This window comes from Cinclus cinclus, chromosome 2 (genome assembly GCF_963662255.1).
Source record: "Cinclus cinclus chromosome 2, bCinCin1.1, whole genome shotgun sequence".
Taxonomy (NCBI): Eukaryota; Metazoa; Chordata; class Aves; order Passeriformes; family Cinclidae; genus Cinclus; species Cinclus cinclus.
In genome coordinates, this window is record NC_085047.1 from 48,593,377 (window position 1) to 48,615,262 (window position 21,886).

Consider the following 21,886-nt stretch of genomic DNA (forward strand, 5'->3'; position numbering starts at 1 on the left):
GTCAGGATTTACCAGTGTCCTGAGGAGTTGATGCACTTCTTCAGAACAATGGTTAATTCTTTATTGTAAATGACTCATGTTAGTAATGATTTATAATTATATACTTCAAAGGTGATGCCATCCAGTAACTTCTACAGAAAGAAAATCTGCTCAGAGAGTTCATGTCTGCTACAGTCTGCCTTTGCATTTTATTTAGGTGTGATGATAGTGCTAACAAGTAAACGCAATCAGTCTGTTTAAAAAAAAAAAAGGAAGATTGTTGGTTTCCCTCAAATTTTAAAGCATCTCTCTTTGAATTTTGCAGCTGACATGGGCTTTGCCCGATTATTTAATTCACCTCTGAAGCCTTTAGCAGACTTGGATCCAGTAGTTGTAACCTTCTGGTATCGAGCTCCAGAGTTGCTTCTTGGAGCAAGGCATTATACCAAAGCTATTGGTAAGTAAATTGGACAAAAATGTACTATTTTATTGTTTATGTAAACCGTACTCAGATATTAAAGCTTTGATAAATTGTTCAAAGGACAGTGGCTGAGTTAAAGGTACGTTACTTCTTTCTTGAAGAAACATTAATCTTTGACAAATTGTTTAGTTTACTGGGATCTCAAGCTCTACATATATATATGTATGAAATACGTTGCTGGGTTTTGGCTCCAAATGCCCTGCAATGCAGTCTAAGTTTGTGGCTGTCATACAGGACTTTCATAAATGCTGTTAGAGGCTGTAAAAACATGGAAGCATCTTTGAACTGCTAGTAGAAATCATGTTAGGGTGACTGTGAGGCACAGTGCATTAATTTTATTGCAGAGGTTATTACCTAGTGTAATAAATATATGAAATAAAGAATGTGTGGAATGGAGAATGAGGTGGCTGCACTGAAGCTAAACTGTAAAATTAAGCTGCATTTCAGCCTTTCTGTGTCTTTTTCAAAGACAAATGACAGATGGGCAGAGCTTTTGTGGGATGTAGAACAGGGGAAACAACCCAGCTGCAAACTGGAGGGAGATTGCTTCTCCTGGATTGATCAGCTTTGCTATGGAAGGGAGAGAGACTGTAGGAAAAAGTGGGAAGATTTTCTCTTGCTGCCTGGTTTAAAAGATGTGTTAAAGGCAGGCAATAAAGTTCTGGGAGGAAATAACTTCACTAGCAGCTACTCTACTTTGCACAGACATGGAGGTTGTGTGTCAGCATATTGTGTTGTTTCTGTAACCGGAAAGCTTTCCTCAGAACTCAAACTTCTTTTCTTGTTTTGTTTTTAAATATCATATCTTTGTTTCTGTCAGCAATTCTAATGTTTATGCCTTAAATGTATTCCTGTTTACTGTTCTGTTAATACTGTGTTTCTTTTATAGATACATTTTTATATGTTCCTTTAAACTGCTTAATTTGTTGCATTTGCATGTTCCCTCACTTTACTGCCATTTCTTCTGATTGCAGTGTGTGAAACTGCATGGGCAGTCTTAGCCTCTAGTACATAGTTTTTTCAGTGTAGATAAAAAATGACTGTGTAAAAACACTGAGTAATGGGGTTATGCTGTCTACATGATTTGCTTCTGTCCTTGTTTATGACCTTGTTCATTCAAGGCTCAGTGTAGCACCACTTTGAGTTAAAATTGTTTGTATGTACTAGACAAAAATTGAGAAAACAACTGGGAAAATTCAGGTGATCTGATTATTAGATGGGAAAACAACAGTGAAAAGAGAAAGGTTGTAGGGTTTGTGGGTTTTTTTTAACGAATGTTATGAAAAAGCTCTGAGGTATGTGGGCTTGTAGCAATTTGCTTTTTACTCTCTTTCAGGGTGTTACAGATAGGATTCAGTTTATACCAATACTGTTACTTTTCAGCTTGTACTTTTGGGGTAATTTGCTACTTAAACTTGGCTGATCAGCGATTGCCCATTTCTTGGTCATGACAATGTGGCACTGAATGGGCAAGATGCTGGTTGGCTTTTCTTTGTTTGTGTTTGGTGTGTTGATGGTTACCCCAACAGTTTCCTTCAGTTTAATCTTAACCAAACTAATCTTTTACAATGTTAAGTGATAACTGCACTTCACAAACCCCACAGAAACTTGTATGATATTCTCTCAGCTCCTGTGTAGTTACTGGATTGCATACCTCCATTCAAAGCTGAAAGAAAAAGTTGAGGAAGCATCTCACTTCTGCAATAGAAACTTGAAATTTTCAATACGGGAACCTTACCTCTGATAAGCTAAACACTAACATTCTACCTTATCCAGATGTTTTTGGAAAGATTCATTTGTTGTTTTTTTGTTTTTTGTTTTTTTTTTTTTATTTCTGTTCTCCTTTTTTAAAGATATTTGGGCCATAGGGTGTATATTTGCAGAGCTGCTAACATCAGAGCCAATATTCCATTGTCGACAAGAAGATATCAAAACTAGTAATCCTTATCACCATGACCAGCTGGACAGAATATTCAATGTAATGGGATTTCCTGCAGGTACATACTGTATTTTTTATCACCAGTGTTCAAAGAAAGATATCCATATTGCTTTCTTTGCATATGAAGGTGGCAGCTGATCAAAGCAAGAGTTGTTCAAGCACAATCTTTATTTCATGAGTTATAAATCTAGAATCCAATGGTCAAATTAGATAGTTTCCCTTTTATTAATGATAGGGTTATCTTTGTGTATACATGTACCAATGCTTTATTATTTTAAAAGATTATATTTAATAGTGGATGATTAAAAATAAGAAGGAATATTTCTGCATTTCTTCGGTACTGACTGTTGATTTGGAAGGTGACTGATGATTTATGAAACCAAGCAAAAATATATATAGTTAGTGAATATTACACATTTCTTTAACTCATGCCAAATTATACATAGAATTTGGAAGTAATGAAGGGCATTGATTTTTTTTTTTTTTTTTTTTTCCCCCCTGGTGGAAAGCTGGTGATATAGAAAAAATTTCTTCACTCTAAACCAGAAGAAAGAACTAGTTGTGTGAACCAAAGCAAATGACAGTGTGGATATCACTTTGTTGCATTTTCCCCTCAGTGTTGGTCATATCTTGTTTTTATGCAGGCTGCCTTGCTTCAGTTAATACTTTGTCTTCTAGTGTTCACATGATCGCAGGAGTCAGAGTTACAGGGGCCTTATTTTTACTTTATCTTTCTCCTCACTGCTTGTGTTCCCTTCTCCACTATTAATTGTGTTTTCTTTCTTTTTTTTTTTTTTTTTTTTTTTTTTGCTGAACTTGCCTCTTCCTTTCACATGACTTCTGTGGTCTATGTGTTTGTATGGTTCTAAAACTTTGTTGTTAAACATTCTCTTATTTTTGCTTTTGATTTTTTTTTCTCTGTGTACTCCATTGCTTCTGTAGTGCTGCATAAGATTGACCAAAATGTTGCCTTTGCATATTGTCTCCTTACTTTTTGCTTCTTCAAGCAATACTCTCCCCTTCTACTTTTGAACTGAAATTTTACCTTTTTATACTTTCCTTAGTTCATTTAGGTTTTACATTGGTTCTGTATAGCTTACATAAGTAGATCATACTCTCATTTTGGTTTTCTGATTGGTTTAATTAATCCTTTCTAATGGTCTGCGTTTGATCTTTGGAGGTCTTTGGTTCTTACCAAGAAGTGCTTTTCATTCAACTGCAGTGAATTTTATGTATTTTAATTGACACTTGCCTTATCTGAAACAGTTTCTCATGTCTCTGGCATAGAAGAGAGGAGAATATTTTAACCAAGTAATAACTAAATAATTATCTGATTGATTGATTAATTTAATGCTTTTAAACTCTGCCTTCTGCAGTTGTGATCAAACTTAGTAAAGATTTGAATTAAACCAAATTACTTGCCCACAGAGCCTTCTCAAGAGTTAGAGCTTAAGACATTTGAGGCTAGATGCTGGTAGTTAGTTTTTTGTTTTATTTTAAAATTCATTTCGACCTTGGTTTACATTGTGATGAATTATTCTTCGAGTACTTTTTAAAACTTTCTTTTTTTGCTAACAGTATTTCTTACTTTGCAGAAGTACCTCTGGGCTTTTTCCTGTAACTAAAAATGCTGTCAGAGCTGATAATCCCTTAGAAGGAGACAGGGTTTGCTGGAGTCCTGTGTACTCCTGTCCTGAGATCACAGCTGTGTCTAAATAAATTAGATAACAGTCCTGAAGGGTTCGAGCACAAAACCTGATGTGTTTTTTCTTCAGCGTTGTTTTGTGGGCACTGTAGCTGGCATCATTTTTTCAAGTTCTTGAGTTAATAAGTACACAGCTGGAACATCTTAAGTGTTGGTATGATTTATTGTGAAGAGGTGATGAAGGAAAAGGAGCTAGGGAGTACAAAGACATAAGCAACTGCAAGGTTAGAGAAGAAGAATTTAAAAAAAAATAAAAATCAAGGCTGTGGAGATACTTGGAAGTGCTTTGTTTTACTTAGAGAGAGGGAAAAAAATAATTAATACTGCTTTGCAGATAAAGATTGGGAAGACATAAAAAAGATGCCAGAACATTCAACCTTGATGAAAGATTTCCGGAGAAACACGTAAGTCTGAGTTGAGCTTTCTTAATAAAGCGTATTTTATATCTCTTTCCTACAAAAAATTTCTTGCAGTTCAAGTTGTTTTCTATGTAGATGCCAAACAAGGACTATAAAACTGTTAAGACTTAGATTGTGAAAAATGAAAGTTGTTTCATAGTGGTGAACTTGGCCAGTTGATGCGGTGTGGATCAGAAAAGTAGCCAGAGAGGGTTAGAGAGAGTAGCCTGTAAAGGGTAAGGTGGCAGGTGTGAAACAGGTGATGCCAGTAAGACCCCATGCAGCTCTGAGGTTTGCAAAGCACAGCGTGTCAAAGCACAGCTGTTTCCAAATCTGTGGTACTGGCAATGATTTTCTGTAATAGCTGCTTAAAAGGGGTCTGGTAACCTTATACTATTTCCAGCAAACAGTGGGTATAGTTGTCAGCTTTGGTGTCTAGGGTAGCTTACAGTGACTGAAGAAGAAAATACCCTTCAGTTTTGCTGTCCCCATTGCCACAGGCTAATACCTGCACTTAAAATGCCACCTGTTGTCTGACCTCCCAGATGCTGAGGCATTTGGGGCTGATACATTTCTTGTATCTGCCATGCTCTTGCAACCATTTAGAAACATTTTTTTCTGAGCTTCTCTTAAAAAAGTAAATACAGGAATGTTCTTGATGCAACCTGTAGGTTGCAGGAGAGTGTTCAGATGAACTTAGTATTTATCTCTGTCCTCATTGTCATGAGAATTACACAGAATCAAACAGTATAGTAGTAAAATTGCTACCAGGCAGTTTAAGTCCAGTTGAGAGTTTGCTGTCTGCCTGTGGGTTAAAAGTGTGCTTTTTGTGTGGGTGTGATATGCTTTTATAAGGATGTGAACGAAACATGCCTTTCTGCAGTTCTGATTTTTAAGCAATCTCTGGTGTTGATAGTATGATTTTTTCCCGGCTTATTGGATTTGCAGGGAGACTAAGCTTCTCTAATTAATATGTTTTGTGGCTACCAAGAAAACTTTGCAGTATCAATGATTTGCATATTAGAAATACCACTTGTGTTTCCTTTTCTAGGTATACCAACTGCAGCCTTATCAAATATATGGAAAAACATAAAGTTAAACCAGATAGTAAGGCATTCCACTTGGTAAGTTCCTGCATACATAAAAAATCCAATCCATCATATATGTTACAGTTGTTTTGAGTAAGAGTTGAGCTGTTGTCAAGTCCACTGTAACTAACTTTATAAATAAAGTTAGGAATAAGTGATACTCTGCAATCTGAAAATTGCAAAATCACATTGATAAAATATCTTCTCACAATGATAAAATTATTCTGAGTGTCATCACTGGATTAGGTTCAGTATCAAGTAATTTTGAAGTTTTTGTTCTTTAAGTCATGTTTAGCCTGTAGTTGTCTTTGTGGTTGTTGCTGCAATCCTTAGCCATTTTGCTGCTTTGCCTACTTTTAACAGCTTATTTTTACTTTTAAAAAATTCCTATATGCCTGATTTGTTTTTTTTTTTCTTAATTAATTTTTAAGCTTTTGAAGAGACCTTAGAGCAGACTTTCAATATGTAAAGGGAGCATGTGTAGAAACTTTTTTCAAGGGAAAGCAGTGGTAGCATATGGGGTAATGGATTTAAGTTGAAAGAGGCTAGAGCTGGATTGTATATTAGGAAGAAATTTTTGACTGTGAGGGTAGGGAGGCACTTGGGACAGTTTGCACAGAGAAGTTCTGGATGCCCCATCCCTGGAAATGTTTTAAGACCAGATTGGATCTGACTTGGACCAACCTGGAAGGTGCCCCTGCCCATTGCAGGCGTTTTGGGACAAAATGTGTTATTAAGGTAGGTTCCAACACAAACCATGCTATGATATGATACAACTTTGCATCTTACAGACTTAAAAAGAAAATTAAGTTAGGACTTGGACATGTAGTTTGGAAAACTTTAATATGTCTTCTTAGTTCACTAATCTTTTGTAGCTTTCTTATGAATACTTTATAGAACTCTTACAACAAGGATTATCTCTCTAGAATGTATAATGTTCTTTATGAAGACTCCAGTTGAAATTATGCACTTGCTCAGCCCTGGAAATGCTGGTGTTGTGTTGTTTCAGAAATTACTGAGCCTTTTTGTCTGTGTTTTAAAGAACATTCAAGTTGCTGCAAAAAACTGTATATATGTATTTAGATATTGAGAAGAAGGAATTTAAGGGTGTCTAGTCTCTCTGAATGGACATCCTTCTTATCTTGATGTTTCCTACTGAGATTAAATGTTTTCAGGCTCAAATGAGAAAGTAAATAGATTATTTGGGAGGTGGATGGGAGTGAGGGAAGAGGAGGAGGAGATTTTTCATCTTGGAGGTGAGAAGAACAAAGTGGAGAACAGGGAAGATGGTGGAGAGGCCTGGGCATCTGAGGGCCACGTGTCTTTTGCTCAAGTCATTGGAACCTGTACCTTCCTGGATAATCAGACATAAGCAGTTTTTAAGCAGCTGTCTTTCTTCTGTTTAGTACTCTTCCCTCTGTATAAATTCTGGAATTTATCCTTCAGTCAGACCAGATCTGATGCAATATTCTTCTTGTGGCATACTGCTTGAGCAGGTTTGAAAGGGGGTTTCCAAGCAGATAAGTTATACTTCAGTCTAAAATAGAGCATATATTTAAGGTTCACATTAAACCAAACAGTACAACCAGCTGAATTGGGTAATTATTGCAGTGGTACCATTATGCATCATTTACTGTGAAGTGTCTCTGCTCTCTGAGGTTAAAAGTTGGTGTAATACTAGAGATGTTTACATAAGCAAACAAACCAGTCCTCTGAGAGAGGCCAATAACAAGACTTTCTCTGAATGAATTAGCTTTTCTGACAAGCTACGAATGCTCTTTCCAAAGCAATCTGTTTCTCATATGTTCTCTGTCTTGCAAGATGAGAAATTATTTTCAATGGAGCAACAAAACTAGACACAAAATAGTCACATGAAAATAGTTTAAAACACTTACTGCAGAATTTTATCTTTTCTGTGCTGTAGCACAAGGGGATTGTTAACTGTGTGAACATGCTCAGTATGTTTGTACCAAAAAGCAGTGGTTACATTAACAAGCAAAGTGAAGGAATGATGTCCTTTACTAGACCACTTCCATTCCTCTGTCCTTGGTTATATCTGTCCATGCTGAACAACAGGATCATAAGGGGAGTTGGAACTTGGATCCCAGACTGAACACACTCCTCAACTGTGTACCTCACCCATCTTCACTCAACACAGCTGATGGCAAGAGTGGGAGTTTTGTGTGATTTGGATGCTATCAGTTAGTGTTAAGGAAGCTAAAAAAGCAGTCAGGGCATTTAGTAGTGTAGATGTAGCTGTGTTCTTTTGTACCTCCCATCGCTCTAGTTGTGAGAGAAGTACTGTGACGTTGATTAGCTGTAACAGAATTTTCTCAATTTTCTGCTAACAGCTGTCCTGTCAGAACAGTTCAGTGGATCCTGTTTAAAATAACTTGAGCTTTCCAGAATAACATCTTAAAATACTGTTCAGGAGCTGCCAAAATTTGAACATGTCTTAGGTTTCCACTCTTGTTTGAGGCTAAGCTCAACTGCTCATGAATGCCTTGGGCCGCTCCAACAAAGTCTGAACAAGTTCAGAGAATTTATGTGTACCAGTTCTTTCAGAGGTATTCCAGGATCTTGCTGTTTCGTAGCTGTTAAGATACAAGTATCTTTTGCTTTTACTCTCTGCATCAGAACATGTTTATAATCTACTGTTTTAAAATATGTAAATCTAGAGATTGTTGTCAGTGCCAAAAGCCCCCAAGTTTTGATTCCCCAACTTAAATGAACCAGATTTTTTTCCTCCTCTTTACAGACATTCTTGTATGTGGTCCCTTTTCACAGGCAGAACTGATGTGTTAAGAAAACTTTGGCTCTTGCATGCGATCGCATCTTACTATTTCTCTACTTCCACATTCTTGATTTTTTTTCCAACTTACCTATGCCCTAGGGGGTGGTAAACAACTGCTGTTTCTGGTTATTTTAGTGATTCTTGATCTTCCATGTGGTTACTTTGGTCCATATGAACTGTAGTGATTGTCCCATTCATTATGTATGAAGTTTACTGCATTTTTATTGTGTCATTTAGCCAGGTGATCTTTACATCAAGCAGTTTTCAAAATAGAAAATATCTGTAATAATATATGGAAGATTTACTTCTGTGTGGCATCTGTACAAGGGGACACAACCAAAGTTTTGATCCCCTGGGTTGGATAATGGTGGCACAATCATTTTGATTTCTTTGTGTATGTCTGATCATGACCAAGACTTGTCAGCATGTGATGGACAGCTCTAGAATCCAATCGCCAGAAGTGATGCTAGAATTTTGCAGTACTTTTTATTTGTGTTTTTCAGTGTGTTGGCAGTTCTTTGTCATGTTTTGCCTTTTCCTTTTCTGGCTCTTGGCAATGCTTTTTGAGAGAGTAAGAATTGGCTTGTTCAGCATGCTATTCAATAAAAACTTCATGTAGACTCAGAGAGCTGAAATAACGTACTGTGAGTTCTCGTGGATGACATGAAAGACAAAACTGGATTGATGGTGGTAATTCATAGTAAAGATGTTCTTAACCATGTTATCAAAACTGAAGGCTGAGGAGGGAGAAGTACTTTCTTAACCTCGGCTTTTGAAGTGTGGAGATCTGCATTGCAGTTATGAATTCTCACTTAATAGCTAGTGAAAGGAGATGGCCAGTTCAGAGTTAGATCATGACACCTTTTTAAAAAGGTGAATATATGAATCCTATAAAAAGTATGGATAGGAATTGTAAATAATTATTATTTACATATGTATTTTCTTGTTAGATCCACAATTTAAAATAACTCAGTGCAAGTTAAAAGTGAAACATTTGTTTTAAAGACTGTTGTCTGACAATATGTCATGGTGTAGTTTTGCCTTGGACACTGTATTGTAATGGTGAAACGTGAAAACTCAGTATTTTTCTGTGTGGTATCTGAAGGTTATCTCTTGTTTGTCCAGCACAGCTGCTTCATACAGGTGTATGAAGAGAAGTATATGCATGGACACCAAACTTTTTGAATAAGAAACACGTAGTTTAAGAATACATCACTGCAACTCGGCACTAGAGCTAAATAAAATAGTTATGGTCTGGTGTTGCTAGTTCACATGGCCTCACCTGGAGTGCTGTGTCCAGAGGAGGGCTATATAGGTGATCAGAGGTCTGGAACACCTCTCCTCTGAAGACAGGCTGAGAGAGCAGGATTTGTTCAGCCTGGAAAAGAGAAGGCAGGCTCCCAGGAAACCTTATAGCACCTTTTAGTACTTGGAAAGATTTCTCCAAGAAAGCTGGAGAGGAACATTTTTTTTATAGAATAAGAGATAATGGCTTTATAATGAAATAAGGTAGATTTAGATTGGATATTAGAAAAAATTCTTTATTCAGAGAGTGATGAGGCTCTGGAACAGGTTGCACAAAGTTCTGTGTGCCCCTTCATTGGAAGTGTTCAAGGTTGGGCTGGACAGGGCTCTGAGCAACCTGTTAAACCTTAGTTAAATGTGTCCCTGCCCGTGGCAGGAGGCTGGACTAACTGACCTTGGAAGGGCCCTTCCAACCCAAATAATTTTGTGATTAAAGTTGCTAGTACATTGTGGAAACTTTTTGAATGGTTTTGATAGAACACTTGTGCCTGGAACTGAGTGTTCTGGTCTTTGCAAGTGAAAATAGGCGTCCTTTGATAGGAAATGTAGTTTCTGTTTTAACAGGAGAGAAGAATGTGGTTATGCCATTTATGATTTGGCCTTTGAGTTCAGACACATTTGTATCATCTTCTCTTCCAGGACTACAGTGAAGTTTCTGTACATAGTTTTGGTAATGTAAAGGTGTTTTTTCTTTTTTTTTTCTTTCTTTTTTTCTTTTTTTTTTCTCCCCAGCTTCAGAAATTGCTCACTATGGATCCAATAAAGAGAATTACCTCAGAACAGGCTATGCAGGATCCTTACTTCTTGGAAGATCCTCTTCCCACGTCTGAGTAAGTGGTCAGTTTACTAACTTATCAGTGCATTCAGAGATGCTTTAGAGCTGTGCTTTCTCTCTGCCCTAAGTATGTTTGTGAATATTGAGCTAAATACTGTCTAACAACCAAAGAAAGCTATAACCACTAAAATGCCATTCGTGGTTTTAAAAATTAAGTAGCATTTTTATTAATCTCTTTCTTTATGGAACTTTGATCCTATTAGTTGCAGCACTAATCTTGTTACTCACTGACAGGTTGATTATGCATGCTACAGATCTTGGTAGACAACTGCTAAGTGCCTGCAGGTCCACTTCTCTGCCTCAGAATGCCATATGACAGTCTCTAATTAGTTTACATTTTTGTCTTAGCCTTTGTTGTGAATTCACTGGATGGGGAAAATCAACTCTGTGTCTCTGTGCTGTCATCCTTAACAACTTAAATCCATTTTTCTGTAGACACTCCTCTTTTTTTTTTGTTTGCACAGGCAGATTTACAAAAGGGAGAAAAATTATGGACAATGAATGATTTCATTAAAAATTAAGCCCTTCTTCCAAAAGAGCAGCCAGAGAGCGTGACTGTACACCCTTTTAGGAAAGCTATTAGTACATCCTGTCTGTAATTCTCTACCCTTCTTTAGGGAAGAATTTATAAAATATGTATACGTATAAGGAATTAATTAAAAATAAAATTACTCCACTAAAGCCTACTGGATTATTTATAGCATCTCCTGACCTCTCTCTGTGATTTAAAGTCATGCAAACAATTGGCTGTTGCAGAAACTGCTTTTAGGATAGTGTTTGGCTTTTATGTCAAATATAGATTGACATTTTAGTGTGAATACACAATGAGTATTGCTAACAGGTGTACAAAGATGTTATAAATATGTTCTACTGATGAAGGGCAGGTAAATATTAGCTTGCACTAGCAAATCTATGCGGACTGTGAGATATGAATTGACAGGTGAAATTTCTATTCACTTTTAAGCTTCTTTTCCAGGTGGTTTTGTTAATAGTCAGTGACGTTTCCAGGAATTTTTTTAGTTAGTCCTGAGACTGTGAATTACACAATAGCTATAGTGAGATAGCTCTTTGTGTCCTTGCAGATGCTTAACAGGTGTTGTATTTTTCTCATCAACAAAAAAATTATTTGGAGCTTAAGTTAGTATATGAGTCAAATGAACATTAAAATCAAATGTGAATATGCTTTTACAAAATTTAGAATATGTTGATAGAGAAGGAAAACTTCTCCCTTAGTTGCAGGTATTAAATGATGGCTCAGGCAACTTGAAACTATCTTGGATGAAGTGTGAATCTTACAGGTCTAACCCTGCTGTTCTAATACAGTGATAAATAGACTTTTTTGGGGGACAGTGTTTTTGCAGGTTGTCAAATCCCTTACCCAAAACGAGAATTTTTAACAGAAGAAGAACCAGATGATAAAGGAGACAAAGTAAGTACTAGAAGAACAGTGTCATCATGTTTCACTGGCTTTTACACTATTTCCTGATTTCATGTTATTTCATGTACTGCTTTTGAGTTGAAATTTTTCTTTGTGTTTAAACAATTGAGAAGAACCAGCAGCAGCAGCAGGGCAATAACCATACTAATGGAACTGGTCATCCAGGGAACCAAGACAACAGTCACACACAGGGACCCCCACTGAAAAAAGTGAGAGTTGTTCCTCCTACCACTACCTCAGGTGGACTTATTATGACCTCAGACTATCAGGTATTTTGTTTTATTTGCATACTGTGTATTTGCTTTTCATGTTTAGAGTAGTGTTTCTTCAAATTAAAAAGTAATTTTGTAAATGTCACTGTATTAACTGTTACTTTTTGGCATCTTTTGGGAGTTTGTTTTCAGATTCATGTAGTTGATGATTTGTTGATATCCTGATGCTCTTTAGGTTACCATTTAGGAAATTAGGATCAGATATTATTATTGTTACTAATTATTATCTTCATATTAGGGACACTAATGATTATGGACCAGGAACCTGTTGTGCTGTGCTCTGTATCACCTAAAAATGCCGTTTCTTACTTGAACAAGCCTGTAATGGTAGCTATCAGAGGATATTGCAGTAAAAAAAAGCTGTGAAATAAGAATCTGAATCTTTAGTTGGGTTAATGGATGCAGAAGCAGTATTTTGTATGACAAATAAAGACTTGGCATGATGCTTTCATAATCTGCTTTGAAGATCAAGGAAGATTCCAGTTCGAGTAAGCCAAATGATACAGATCTGAAGACAGGTGAGATGGTGGCAGTCAATGAGTGAGGAAGAAGAGGTGCATTGGGAAAAAAAACACTTGAGGAAAACATGAAAAATATGTTCTGGCCTTCCTGCATTTGAGCTTGTGCTCAGACATTAAGAAATCAGAGCCTGGAGTGTAAGAATATCTTCATCATCCCAGCAAATGATACCTGAGTTTTTGGGTTTGGATGGGACTACTGCTGGAGACTGGGGAGAAGAGAGTTAAGGACAGAACCTTAAGTTAATACAAGCTAAGAAATTACGAAAGAGGAGCAGGGAAGACTTCACATGATTCCCAGGAGCAGTTAGAGAATGGCAGATTTTTGCAAGCCTAGGTAATAAGTGATTTCAAGAGGAGGCATGCTGCTGGAAATGTTAGCCTGCAGGAACTAACCATTGCATACTGGTTCACATGGAATGCACAGTACAGGCGGCCAGTTGGCAGATTGTTTTGGATGAAATCAAAAGATGGGGAAGTTGGAAATTACTGGCAATGTTTTCAGTTAATTTAAAGATAGTATCTGAATGTGAGACCCTGATAATGGAAACCCACTAAGCTGGGCTTATAGTCTGCAGCAAAAGGTAAGGAGAGTTGAAAAATGGAGTCAGTGAAGCTGCAGCTGTCAACCTGCTTTTCAGTTTGATACGGCCTTCTCCATGAACCACCAGTGGGCTTTGAAAGCTGGCATTTCTGAGTTTGTTCCTGAGAGTACCAGACAGCCTCAGAAGCTGCCTGGGGGCATTGCCTTCATCCTTACCTAAATCTGTATACTCTCAGCATTGGCCAAAACTTGAAAGTACTAAAAAAATGTAAAATAAGATCATTTCCAGGAGCTTTATTGTGAGACCCTTCACATAATCCCCAAGTGCATTTGTTCAGTTTATCTCAGTATACATCAATAACACATCAATTTGCAAGTCATTTTCCTTGAACAATATACATTTTTAGAGCTCTTTGAGGCAGCGGTGAGCCTTAACTATAGTTCTGCAGGGTGGGGTACCTCTAAGTGCCATCTTTCTTTTAGTAGGATTATCCATCTAGGCACTCTTACAGGAGTTTTATCCCTTTTAATCTGGCAAGCTGCAGTCCATTGCTGTTTTGGCCTTTTAATTGGCTGTTTCTCCCACTTCTTGAAAACACAGAAACAAAGCAGAAGGCAAATGCAGTTCTAACTTCCTTCATCTTGCCCTGAGGCAGAGTCACGCATCTAAGGCAGTTGATTCAGAGGTTGTGTGTACTGTCAGGGAGCCCCATTTGCATGCCCTATTTACATGCCCTTCACCTCCTTTTGCTGCTGCATTGTGGCATTCTGAACAAACTTCAGCTCCTAGTTCTGTGAGCCAGAGCTGAGATCTGCTGACAAGTCAGAGGACTCAAATTGCTTGGCTGGGGTTGGCATTGGTTTGTTTTCAGTTCATCCTCATCAGAATTTTTATACTCAGAGATACCTATACTGGGATTACAGCTGGGGGCAGCACTTTTGAAAAAAATAATTGCAAAATACTTTTCCTTTAAGATAATGATAACTGCTGCTTTTCTGTCTCAGGAGTTCTTACTGGTAACTGGACTACCCCTGACCAATCTTACTGCCATCTCTCTAGGAGGGAAGATACCTTGTTTTCAAAAAAAAAAACAAAAAACAAAACAAAAAAAACAAACAAAAACAAAACCAAAAAAAAACATATTTTCCCTCCTATCCTTGCAAAGAGGCAGTCAGTAGATTTGTTCTGATTAAGGTGTCTGGAAAACATGATAATCAAAGAGAGGAGACCTGAACTTGCTAGCACTAGAACAAAAGCAGTTAAGAGTTTCCAACTGATGGTTTCAGGTCTTCCTGAAAAAAATTCCTCACATTTTTTGCTTCTGATCTAGCAACTTGAGAAGAGGGAAGAAAACCATTACAATACAGCCCTCTGTTTTAATCAAACACCTGTTCCTTTGTTCTTCATTTGATTTGCTCAAATTCCTCATCTAAAGCTTGTGAAGAAGGATTGCCATCTCCTGGGCAAGGCACACTAAGGCAGTTTCTGCATTCACTCAGAAGTCAAATTACTCTCGGCAGGGCACATTGACCTTGTATCCTTTTCTGCCATGCATAAAAATAGTAGACACATGGCACACAGACTTTCTTGCCTCCTTGTTAAAATCTGCAATGTGACACTCCCAAAGGCAATGTGATTAAAACAGGCTGCAGCAATTCCACTACTCTGAGCTTTTGCTCGTGATGACCCTCTGGGTGCTTAATGCTCTTTAGAAAGGATTGGATATTTACTTTTATTCTTAAACAAAAGCCATTTGTTGCTCTGGGTGTCATGAAATAATCTGATTTTTTTTTTTTTATTGTCCCTGTCTTAAAATAAGATCTGTTTTGGAAGTCAGGATGCAGGGAGAGTTTTACAACTGAAATGAGTGGTCAGTTTTAAATGGTTAAACTTGTGATGGTTTCCTGCAAACAGGAGCCACACATTGGGCAAAACCAACTTTCAATCAAGACTTTTGCTCTTTGACATGCATTCTGTAATTGCAACGTGGAGAAGGGTGACCCAGAGCTGTGACCCTTCTGCTGATGAATGCCTTAGTCCTTCTCTCAAGGCTGAAGGCAAATGTCACAAAGTTCAGTCACCATGCTAATGGTGTGGTTCAGCAGTGCTGGTTTGTTCCCACAGACATTAAGTGCTGGTCCAGCCATTTCTCCCCCTTTTCTCTAGTGGTGTTAGCTCAGTCCTGTGACTGTGTGTGAACAAGTAGAGTATGCCTTTTTCATTTCTGCCATCCTCTCAGTACCCTGGGTATAGCTTCTGTTCTAAATGGTGTACAAGCAAAAAATTGGGGGTTTTGTTTTATGACTTAATATTTTACTTTCTCAGGGTGTTGGTTCACCACAGTTTTTTCCTATTCAGGTCTTAGTATGAATACCCTAGTCCTGGTGTAGTTACTTTATAGATGTTTCCAGACCTCTTCTAGAAGCAGCTAGTCCTAAAAAACCATAATACTGTGATATCAAGAATTCAGAAGCTACAGAGTTTCTAAATACTGCAAAGTTTGTGAGGGATGTAAACCTTAATGTGAATGCAAACCAACCCAGTAAGGTACTGAAATTGTGCTAATTTAATGAAATGGTAAATGCTACTAAGTGGTCAGATAGTTATATTGCATATCTCATAGGCAGTCCTTCTTTCCTTTATAACACATGATCAGTAAATAGTAACTTTTAGATTAAAATAGGTGGCTGCTGGTTTGCTGAGAGCTTCTTGCATTGATGAGTGCTCCACTCAAATAATTGTGGGAGTGCTGGTTGAAAAGGAGCCTCTGGAAACCATCTAGCTGAGTCTCCCACTTGGAGCAGGGCTGTTGCCAGTTCTGAATCGCTCAGGTTAGTATGGCTTTGTTAAGCTGAGTCTTAAAATTTTTCATAGAGAGACCTCACAGGCTCTGTGGGCGGGTTCTTCCAGTGCTGTACTGGCGCCTTAGTGGTCCCTCGTCCAATGTCCCACCTGAATCTCCCAAGCTACCTCTAAGGGCATTTTTGCCTGAATGTATCTTGTTCTACTGAGCAACATGTTGCTGTTGTCTTTAAAATCTCCCTCAAGTATTTTAAGGGCTGCTGATAGATGACTCCTTAGCCCAGTAGCAGTGAGTGCTCTCAGCCTGTACTCCTAGGTCACAAAAGGCTGGCAAGTATATCCTCCGTGTGTGAAAATCTGCAGAATAAAGCAGAGTGGCTCATCAGCAGTAAGATGCCTCACCGGGACCTCCATCCCCGCCTACCTTCCTGGCAGGAGAAGGGAGCAAGTGGAGAAGACCACTGCCATGAGTGTTGGTAGCCCAGAATCATGTGCAGGTGCACAGCAGCCATCTGGAGGGTTGGCTGGAGGTTTGACTGTGGTGGGTGAAGATTCCCATTAGGATGGATAGCAGAAGGCTGGCAGCTGTCACTTTCTAATCTGGTATTACCGATGCCTGTTTCCTGCTGTAATCAGAGTAAGCGGAACAAAGCCTGGAAGTGCAGCTGCTTTGAGCCCACATGTGCTGGGTGCCTCTTGAATAAACGAGTCAGTAGGTGAAATAGGTGAAACTGTGTTGCGATGTCCACCTTACGAAGGGCTGTGTCTGTGCTTTCCCCCCTGCAGCGTTCCAACCCCCATGCTGCCTACCCCAACCCCGGACCAAGCACATCGCAGCCACAGAGCAGCATGGGATACTCAGCTACCTCCCAGCAGCCGCCGCAGTACTCGCACCAGACCCACCGGTACTGAGCTGCACCCGGTGCCGCCGACGCGCCGTCGCTAATGCTGCAGGACCGGCCGCGCAGCTGCGTGCCAGGAGCCCGGCTTGGGCCAGAGAATGTACTGTACACCCACACCTCCCACCTGTCCCACCGCCACGACCCACCCCCTGCCGCGGGGCCGAGTGGGGACTCCCACGTTGTACCTGGTTTTGGGGTTAGACTTGAAAAGAAAGTGCTAGCACGGTTTGTGTTGTGGATATGCTACTTCTGTAGTTTACTTGACATGGTTCAGACTGGCCGATGCATTTTTTTCAGTGACAGTCTGTAGCAGGTGAAGCTGTGAAATGTGCTAGGGGCAAGCATTTTTGTTGTCGTATGTGGTGAATTCTCTTGATGTAACAACTTCATCTGACCAATAGTACACGACATCTTTGAACTGGTACTTGAAGCATACAGTATATGTTACCATGGCAAAAAAGCAAACTAACCATAACTCTCAGAGACAGTTTTGATAGACGTTTATTTTTAGTGACTTTTGTGGGTTGGTTCGTTTTCCACCTAGTTCAATGTTTTATGACCGACACGATTGCTATGATGAGATTTTTTTAAGAACATGAAAGCGTTTGCATTTTTTCCCAGCAATTACAAACGTCCCAAAGATTTATTTCCAACACAAGTTTTTGGTTTTGTTTTGAAATCTATGACTTGACTGGTATTAAAGCTGCTATTTGATAGTAAAATAAGTATGTTGTCATTGATATAAACATGTTTGGTTCAGCAAACAAACTAAAATGATTGTCATAGACAGTGTTTTATTTTTTTCCTGTTGGTGTTAATGATTTGTGAGCATGCTTTGGGATTAAAAAAGCATGAATGATATTTCCTAAAAAGGTGCGGCATCCATTCAGATATTTTGTCATGAATTTTGAGAACCAGCTTGGTGTAGTGGATTTTAAATTTTGTTCAGTTAATTTTTTTTTTTAATGTTCGCACGTTGTTTAGGGGTGCCATTCCTACTGCAGAGGAACAAGGTGTTAGGAGAGCCTTAGAATTTATGAGGAAAAACTTACATACAATGTACTGTATCAAACTATTTTACATGAATGACACAAGTATTCTGAGTAAAAAAAAAAATCAAACATTGTTAAAACAAGGTGTTATGTAATAAATTTATTTTTCATAAATCTGCACATGACCTTTGCCTGTGTTCTTTTTTATCGCTGAAAACCCCTTGCTCCCCCATCTATATCAGGTTGTGTCCTGAGAAATGACATCCAATGGGAATTTGTCTTGCAAGGCAGGCTTCCATTTACTGGTGAGAAGGATAATTTTTCTTTTAAACAGCAGGAAAAAAAGGCATTGCTCTTGTCCTGTACATGTAGCTGATCAGCTGGAGATACTCTAAAAGTGGGTTTATTACCAGCAGCATTTCCTAGATCAGGCAGCTCCTTTTCATCTACAAAATCCAGAGGCATTCCTATCTGGATAGTTCTGAGGTTTCTGCTCATTCTTTCTTTGGTAGGTAATACTACACCACAATTTTGACATAGATATATGCAATACACTCAGGATATTTTTCTGCAGGTGCTTCATGTAATGTGAATATCAACTTGTGTGATTCCTCCAAATGCACTGAGATGCCAGTGGGGGGGCAAAACAAAAACCAAATCCTTAGTCAGCCTGAAAGGCAAACCATGTTTGAGGTGCAGATAAAACTACCTGGCTGGATGGACTACAGGTTCAAGTATGCAGGAGACTTAAAAAACTAAAGAACAAAATCTGAGTGCAGAATTTATCCTGCTTTTATGATACTGCATGATGGCCTTTTAATTTTGACATAAAAGTTGTCAAAATCTGTCTTTCCTTGGTTTCTGGAATAAATTAATATATAGGTGGGAGTGCATTAAACTTCTTGGTTTGCTTTTCAAGTGAAAACATTTTCTGTCTTTATTATTAATTTATATATAGGCTTTAAGCTTGCCTGTTCAGTATGTCCAGACTGTTCCCACGTACTCAGATAGTGCCAAGACTTTTTCTTGTTAAAGTGCTATTGGCCCAGGTTTTTGTTTCCTATTGATGCATATTCATATTAATGCAAAATAGCATTACTCATGTAATAGCAGACTTTATTTGATATGGCTATATTGTGATGTCTGCAGCTGGAAAGTAGCAGGCTTGCTTGAATTTCATTTTTACAAAAGGCAATGCATCAAGTTGACAAAAGGTGCTCTTGCCATTATTTTATGCTTTAATTTAATTTTCTTATTTAAAATGTATTTGAGATAAAGATGCAGCTTTATATTCTGCATTTAGTTTTTAATGGCCTGCTACTCTCAATTTCATTCACTTGTATTCTCATTTTTAGTAGATATATTGCAGATTACATGAACAAACAGATCCTGCAGGGAGGCCAAATCTTAATATTTGACTTGTCTGTCATCTGGTCATTTGTTAGGTACTGGAGGTTTTTTTTCTCTAGGACTTTGGAAAGAAAAAGTTTTTCAATGTTTGGTATAACCTCTGGCACCTTGAAGACGGGTATGATTCTGTATTGCAGATAAGGTCAGTCACATCATATTAATGATAATTATAAGCAATCTTCTGCATCAAATAAGCTTTTTAATACTATCTTTAGAAATACTGAGGCCAAAGCTCTAAATTACTTTCCTGAACTGTATAAAAATACATTAATCCTGTTATTATGCTCTTGATGGGGTTTTTACACGAGGGTTACCGAAAGGGGAGGAGAAGAAAGCACCTTTGAGAAGGATTTAATAGAAGAGTTACAAATTCCCGTGAGGAGATGGCAGCAGCAGCCAGCATGCAAGCTGTGCCTCTTTCCTCACATGGCTCAGCTTTTGTTACTGAATTCAAGAACTTCAAAGCTTTTCCTTACTCACCAACAATTATCTGGACCCATCTGAGTGCATTTAAAATAGCTGGAGTCTGGGAGCCTGTCTTTGTTGCTGTGATTAAAGGACAAATTGTTTTGCTAGTGTAGGCTTATGTTGAAAATGGGCTACAAGCTTAACTTGATAGTGGGGATAAATCTGCTACTGCACCTTAACCTTGGCAGTCCTGGCAAGCCTGGCCTGTGGCAGCTCTGCATTTATCATACTGAATAAAGATCCAGCTGCTTTAAGAAGAAAGAAAGAACTTCTGCACTGATCCCTTTTGAAGAGGCTTTCAGTGTTAGTGGTGGGAGCAGCAGTCCCACCTTCCTAGAAGGAAGAACTAGAAGACTTTGTCCTGTTCTTTTGTGTGTGTGTATGTAGAAATGGGAAAATACTCCGTTCATTCACTGACTTCCCCGTGGCAGTGCCCCAGCAATGCCCAGCTAAGGAGTAGGCCAGTGTTCTGGTTTTCTTTTAGCTTTTTTTTTTCCGTGGGAGGGTTTAGGCTGGATATTAGGAAAAGGTTCTTCACCGAGAGGGTAGCTGGACAGTGGCACAGGTTTCCCAGGGAAATGGCCATGGCATCAAACCTGCCAGAGTTCAAGCACTTAGATAATGCTCTCAGCCATGTGCTGTGATTTTGGGGGTTGTCCTGTACAGGACCAGGGGCTGGATGTGCATGATTCTTGTGATCCCTTCCAATTTAGGATATTATTCCTTCATTCTGAAGCCACTTCTGGGCAAACCCTCTTGTGGCTTCACTGGAAGGCCAGCCTGGTCTCCACGTCTCATGTGTGGTGCCTGTTGATCCTTTTATGAACATGGTTAGGCAGTTTGGCTTCCACCAAGTGGGGTAATGGAGCCTGCAGGATTTCATAGGACTTGCTGTGTGTCAGGGAAGGAAAGACAGAGAGTATTTCTTGGAGCCAGTGGTGAAGTTGCAGACATGCCATTTGGAGTAAATATTGTTGGTTAAGATGAGCCTCATTTCTGCAGAAGGAATGAGTAATGTGGTGCTCACCTACACCATATTTTAGTTCCTCCCCTGAACAGAGCAGCCTTTTTTTGTTCAGTAGGGCTACCATCTCAGCATCTTCCTTCAGGCTGAGTGGTTACAGTGATTCAGGCTGCCAGTTGTGAGACAGTTTAATATCCAGCATCTCTGGAGACCAAGGTAGATGAGCCTAAATCAGTGTAATTTGCTTGTCACAGCTATGGATAAAGAACACTCTGTGAAATAATTTGTCAGACATCAGAATGATGGCATGTACAAACTGTATTCCAGCAGTGGGATAGAGAGAGAAAAAGGTGCTTACCCTTTGAAAGCAAAACAGAAAGAAAGCTGCTGCTGTTTCTACCAGGTCTCTTGTGATAAGTTCCTCTCCTTGAGGATTTCAGGCAGCCTTTTTCTTGGTGCTTGGCTTCAGTGATGGCAGGAGCTGTCTCCAGAGGACTGTCTGTACTTGCAGAGATGCTGTGCTGGAGAGCTGGGCAGTGGCACTGATGTTAATGAAGCCATTGCCCTGGGGTGATTCATGCCAGCTCCAGCCCAGGATGGGAATCTGGGTGAGCTCCATCACTGCTCTGAAAGCCCCCATGTCACAAGATGTTGAAAAGTACTTTTCAGCTGCCAAGATTAGGGTGCCTTTCCTTGGCTCTCAAGGAGTTTAATTATCCCTGAATTTAACTATCCCTTTTCATTTCTGGTCCTATGTAGGTGGACTGGGTAGTGCCCTGAGCCAGGAGAGGTGGTGGAAGGGCTGGTGCAGGAGTAGTTGTTATTTAAGCTGCTCAGCGCACCTTGGCACATAGCCCTGAGCCCACAGAACCACCAAGGACAGCCTTTACAGCATGTGCTTTTGGGAAGTGTTTCCATTTGCTCAGCTGGGGATGTGGGAAAGCTGCCATATCCTTGGAGCAAGCCTTTGTTTAATGTTTGTTGGAGCCTTGAATTTGTACAATGTGTCACCCACAGTGTATGGAGAGCAGCCGCCTCTCTGACACCCCAT

At 39.0% G+C, this 21,886-nt stretch overlaps 1 protein-coding gene across 2 annotated transcripts in view; it reads left to right on the forward strand.

Moving 5' to 3' along the window:
• The window catches only part of CDK8 (cyclin dependent kinase 8), a 74,804-nt gene extending 56,736 nt beyond the window's left edge, over positions 1 to 18,068 (forward strand). Inside the window, exons 6-13 of one of the 2 annotated variants that reach the window (XM_062487611.1) lie at positions 305 to 436; positions 2,314 to 2,457; positions 4,439 to 4,508; positions 5,554 to 5,626; positions 10,422 to 10,519; positions 11,875 to 11,953; positions 12,073 to 12,231; positions 16,886 to 18,068. In XM_062487611.1, the coding sequence (XP_062343595.1) occupies positions 305 to 436; positions 2,314 to 2,457; positions 4,439 to 4,508; positions 5,554 to 5,626; positions 10,422 to 10,519; positions 11,875 to 11,953; positions 12,073 to 12,231; positions 16,886 to 17,011 (881 nt within the window). In that variant the 3' untranslated portion in view covers positions 17,012 to 18,068. The remainder of the gene's footprint in view (positions 1 to 304; positions 437 to 2,313; positions 2,458 to 4,438; positions 4,509 to 5,553; positions 5,627 to 10,421; positions 10,520 to 11,874; positions 11,954 to 12,072; positions 12,232 to 16,885) is intronic. The other variant, XM_062487612.1, reaches the window with a different exon arrangement.
• The last annotated feature ends 3,818 nt before the right edge of the window (positions 18,069 to 21,886 follow it).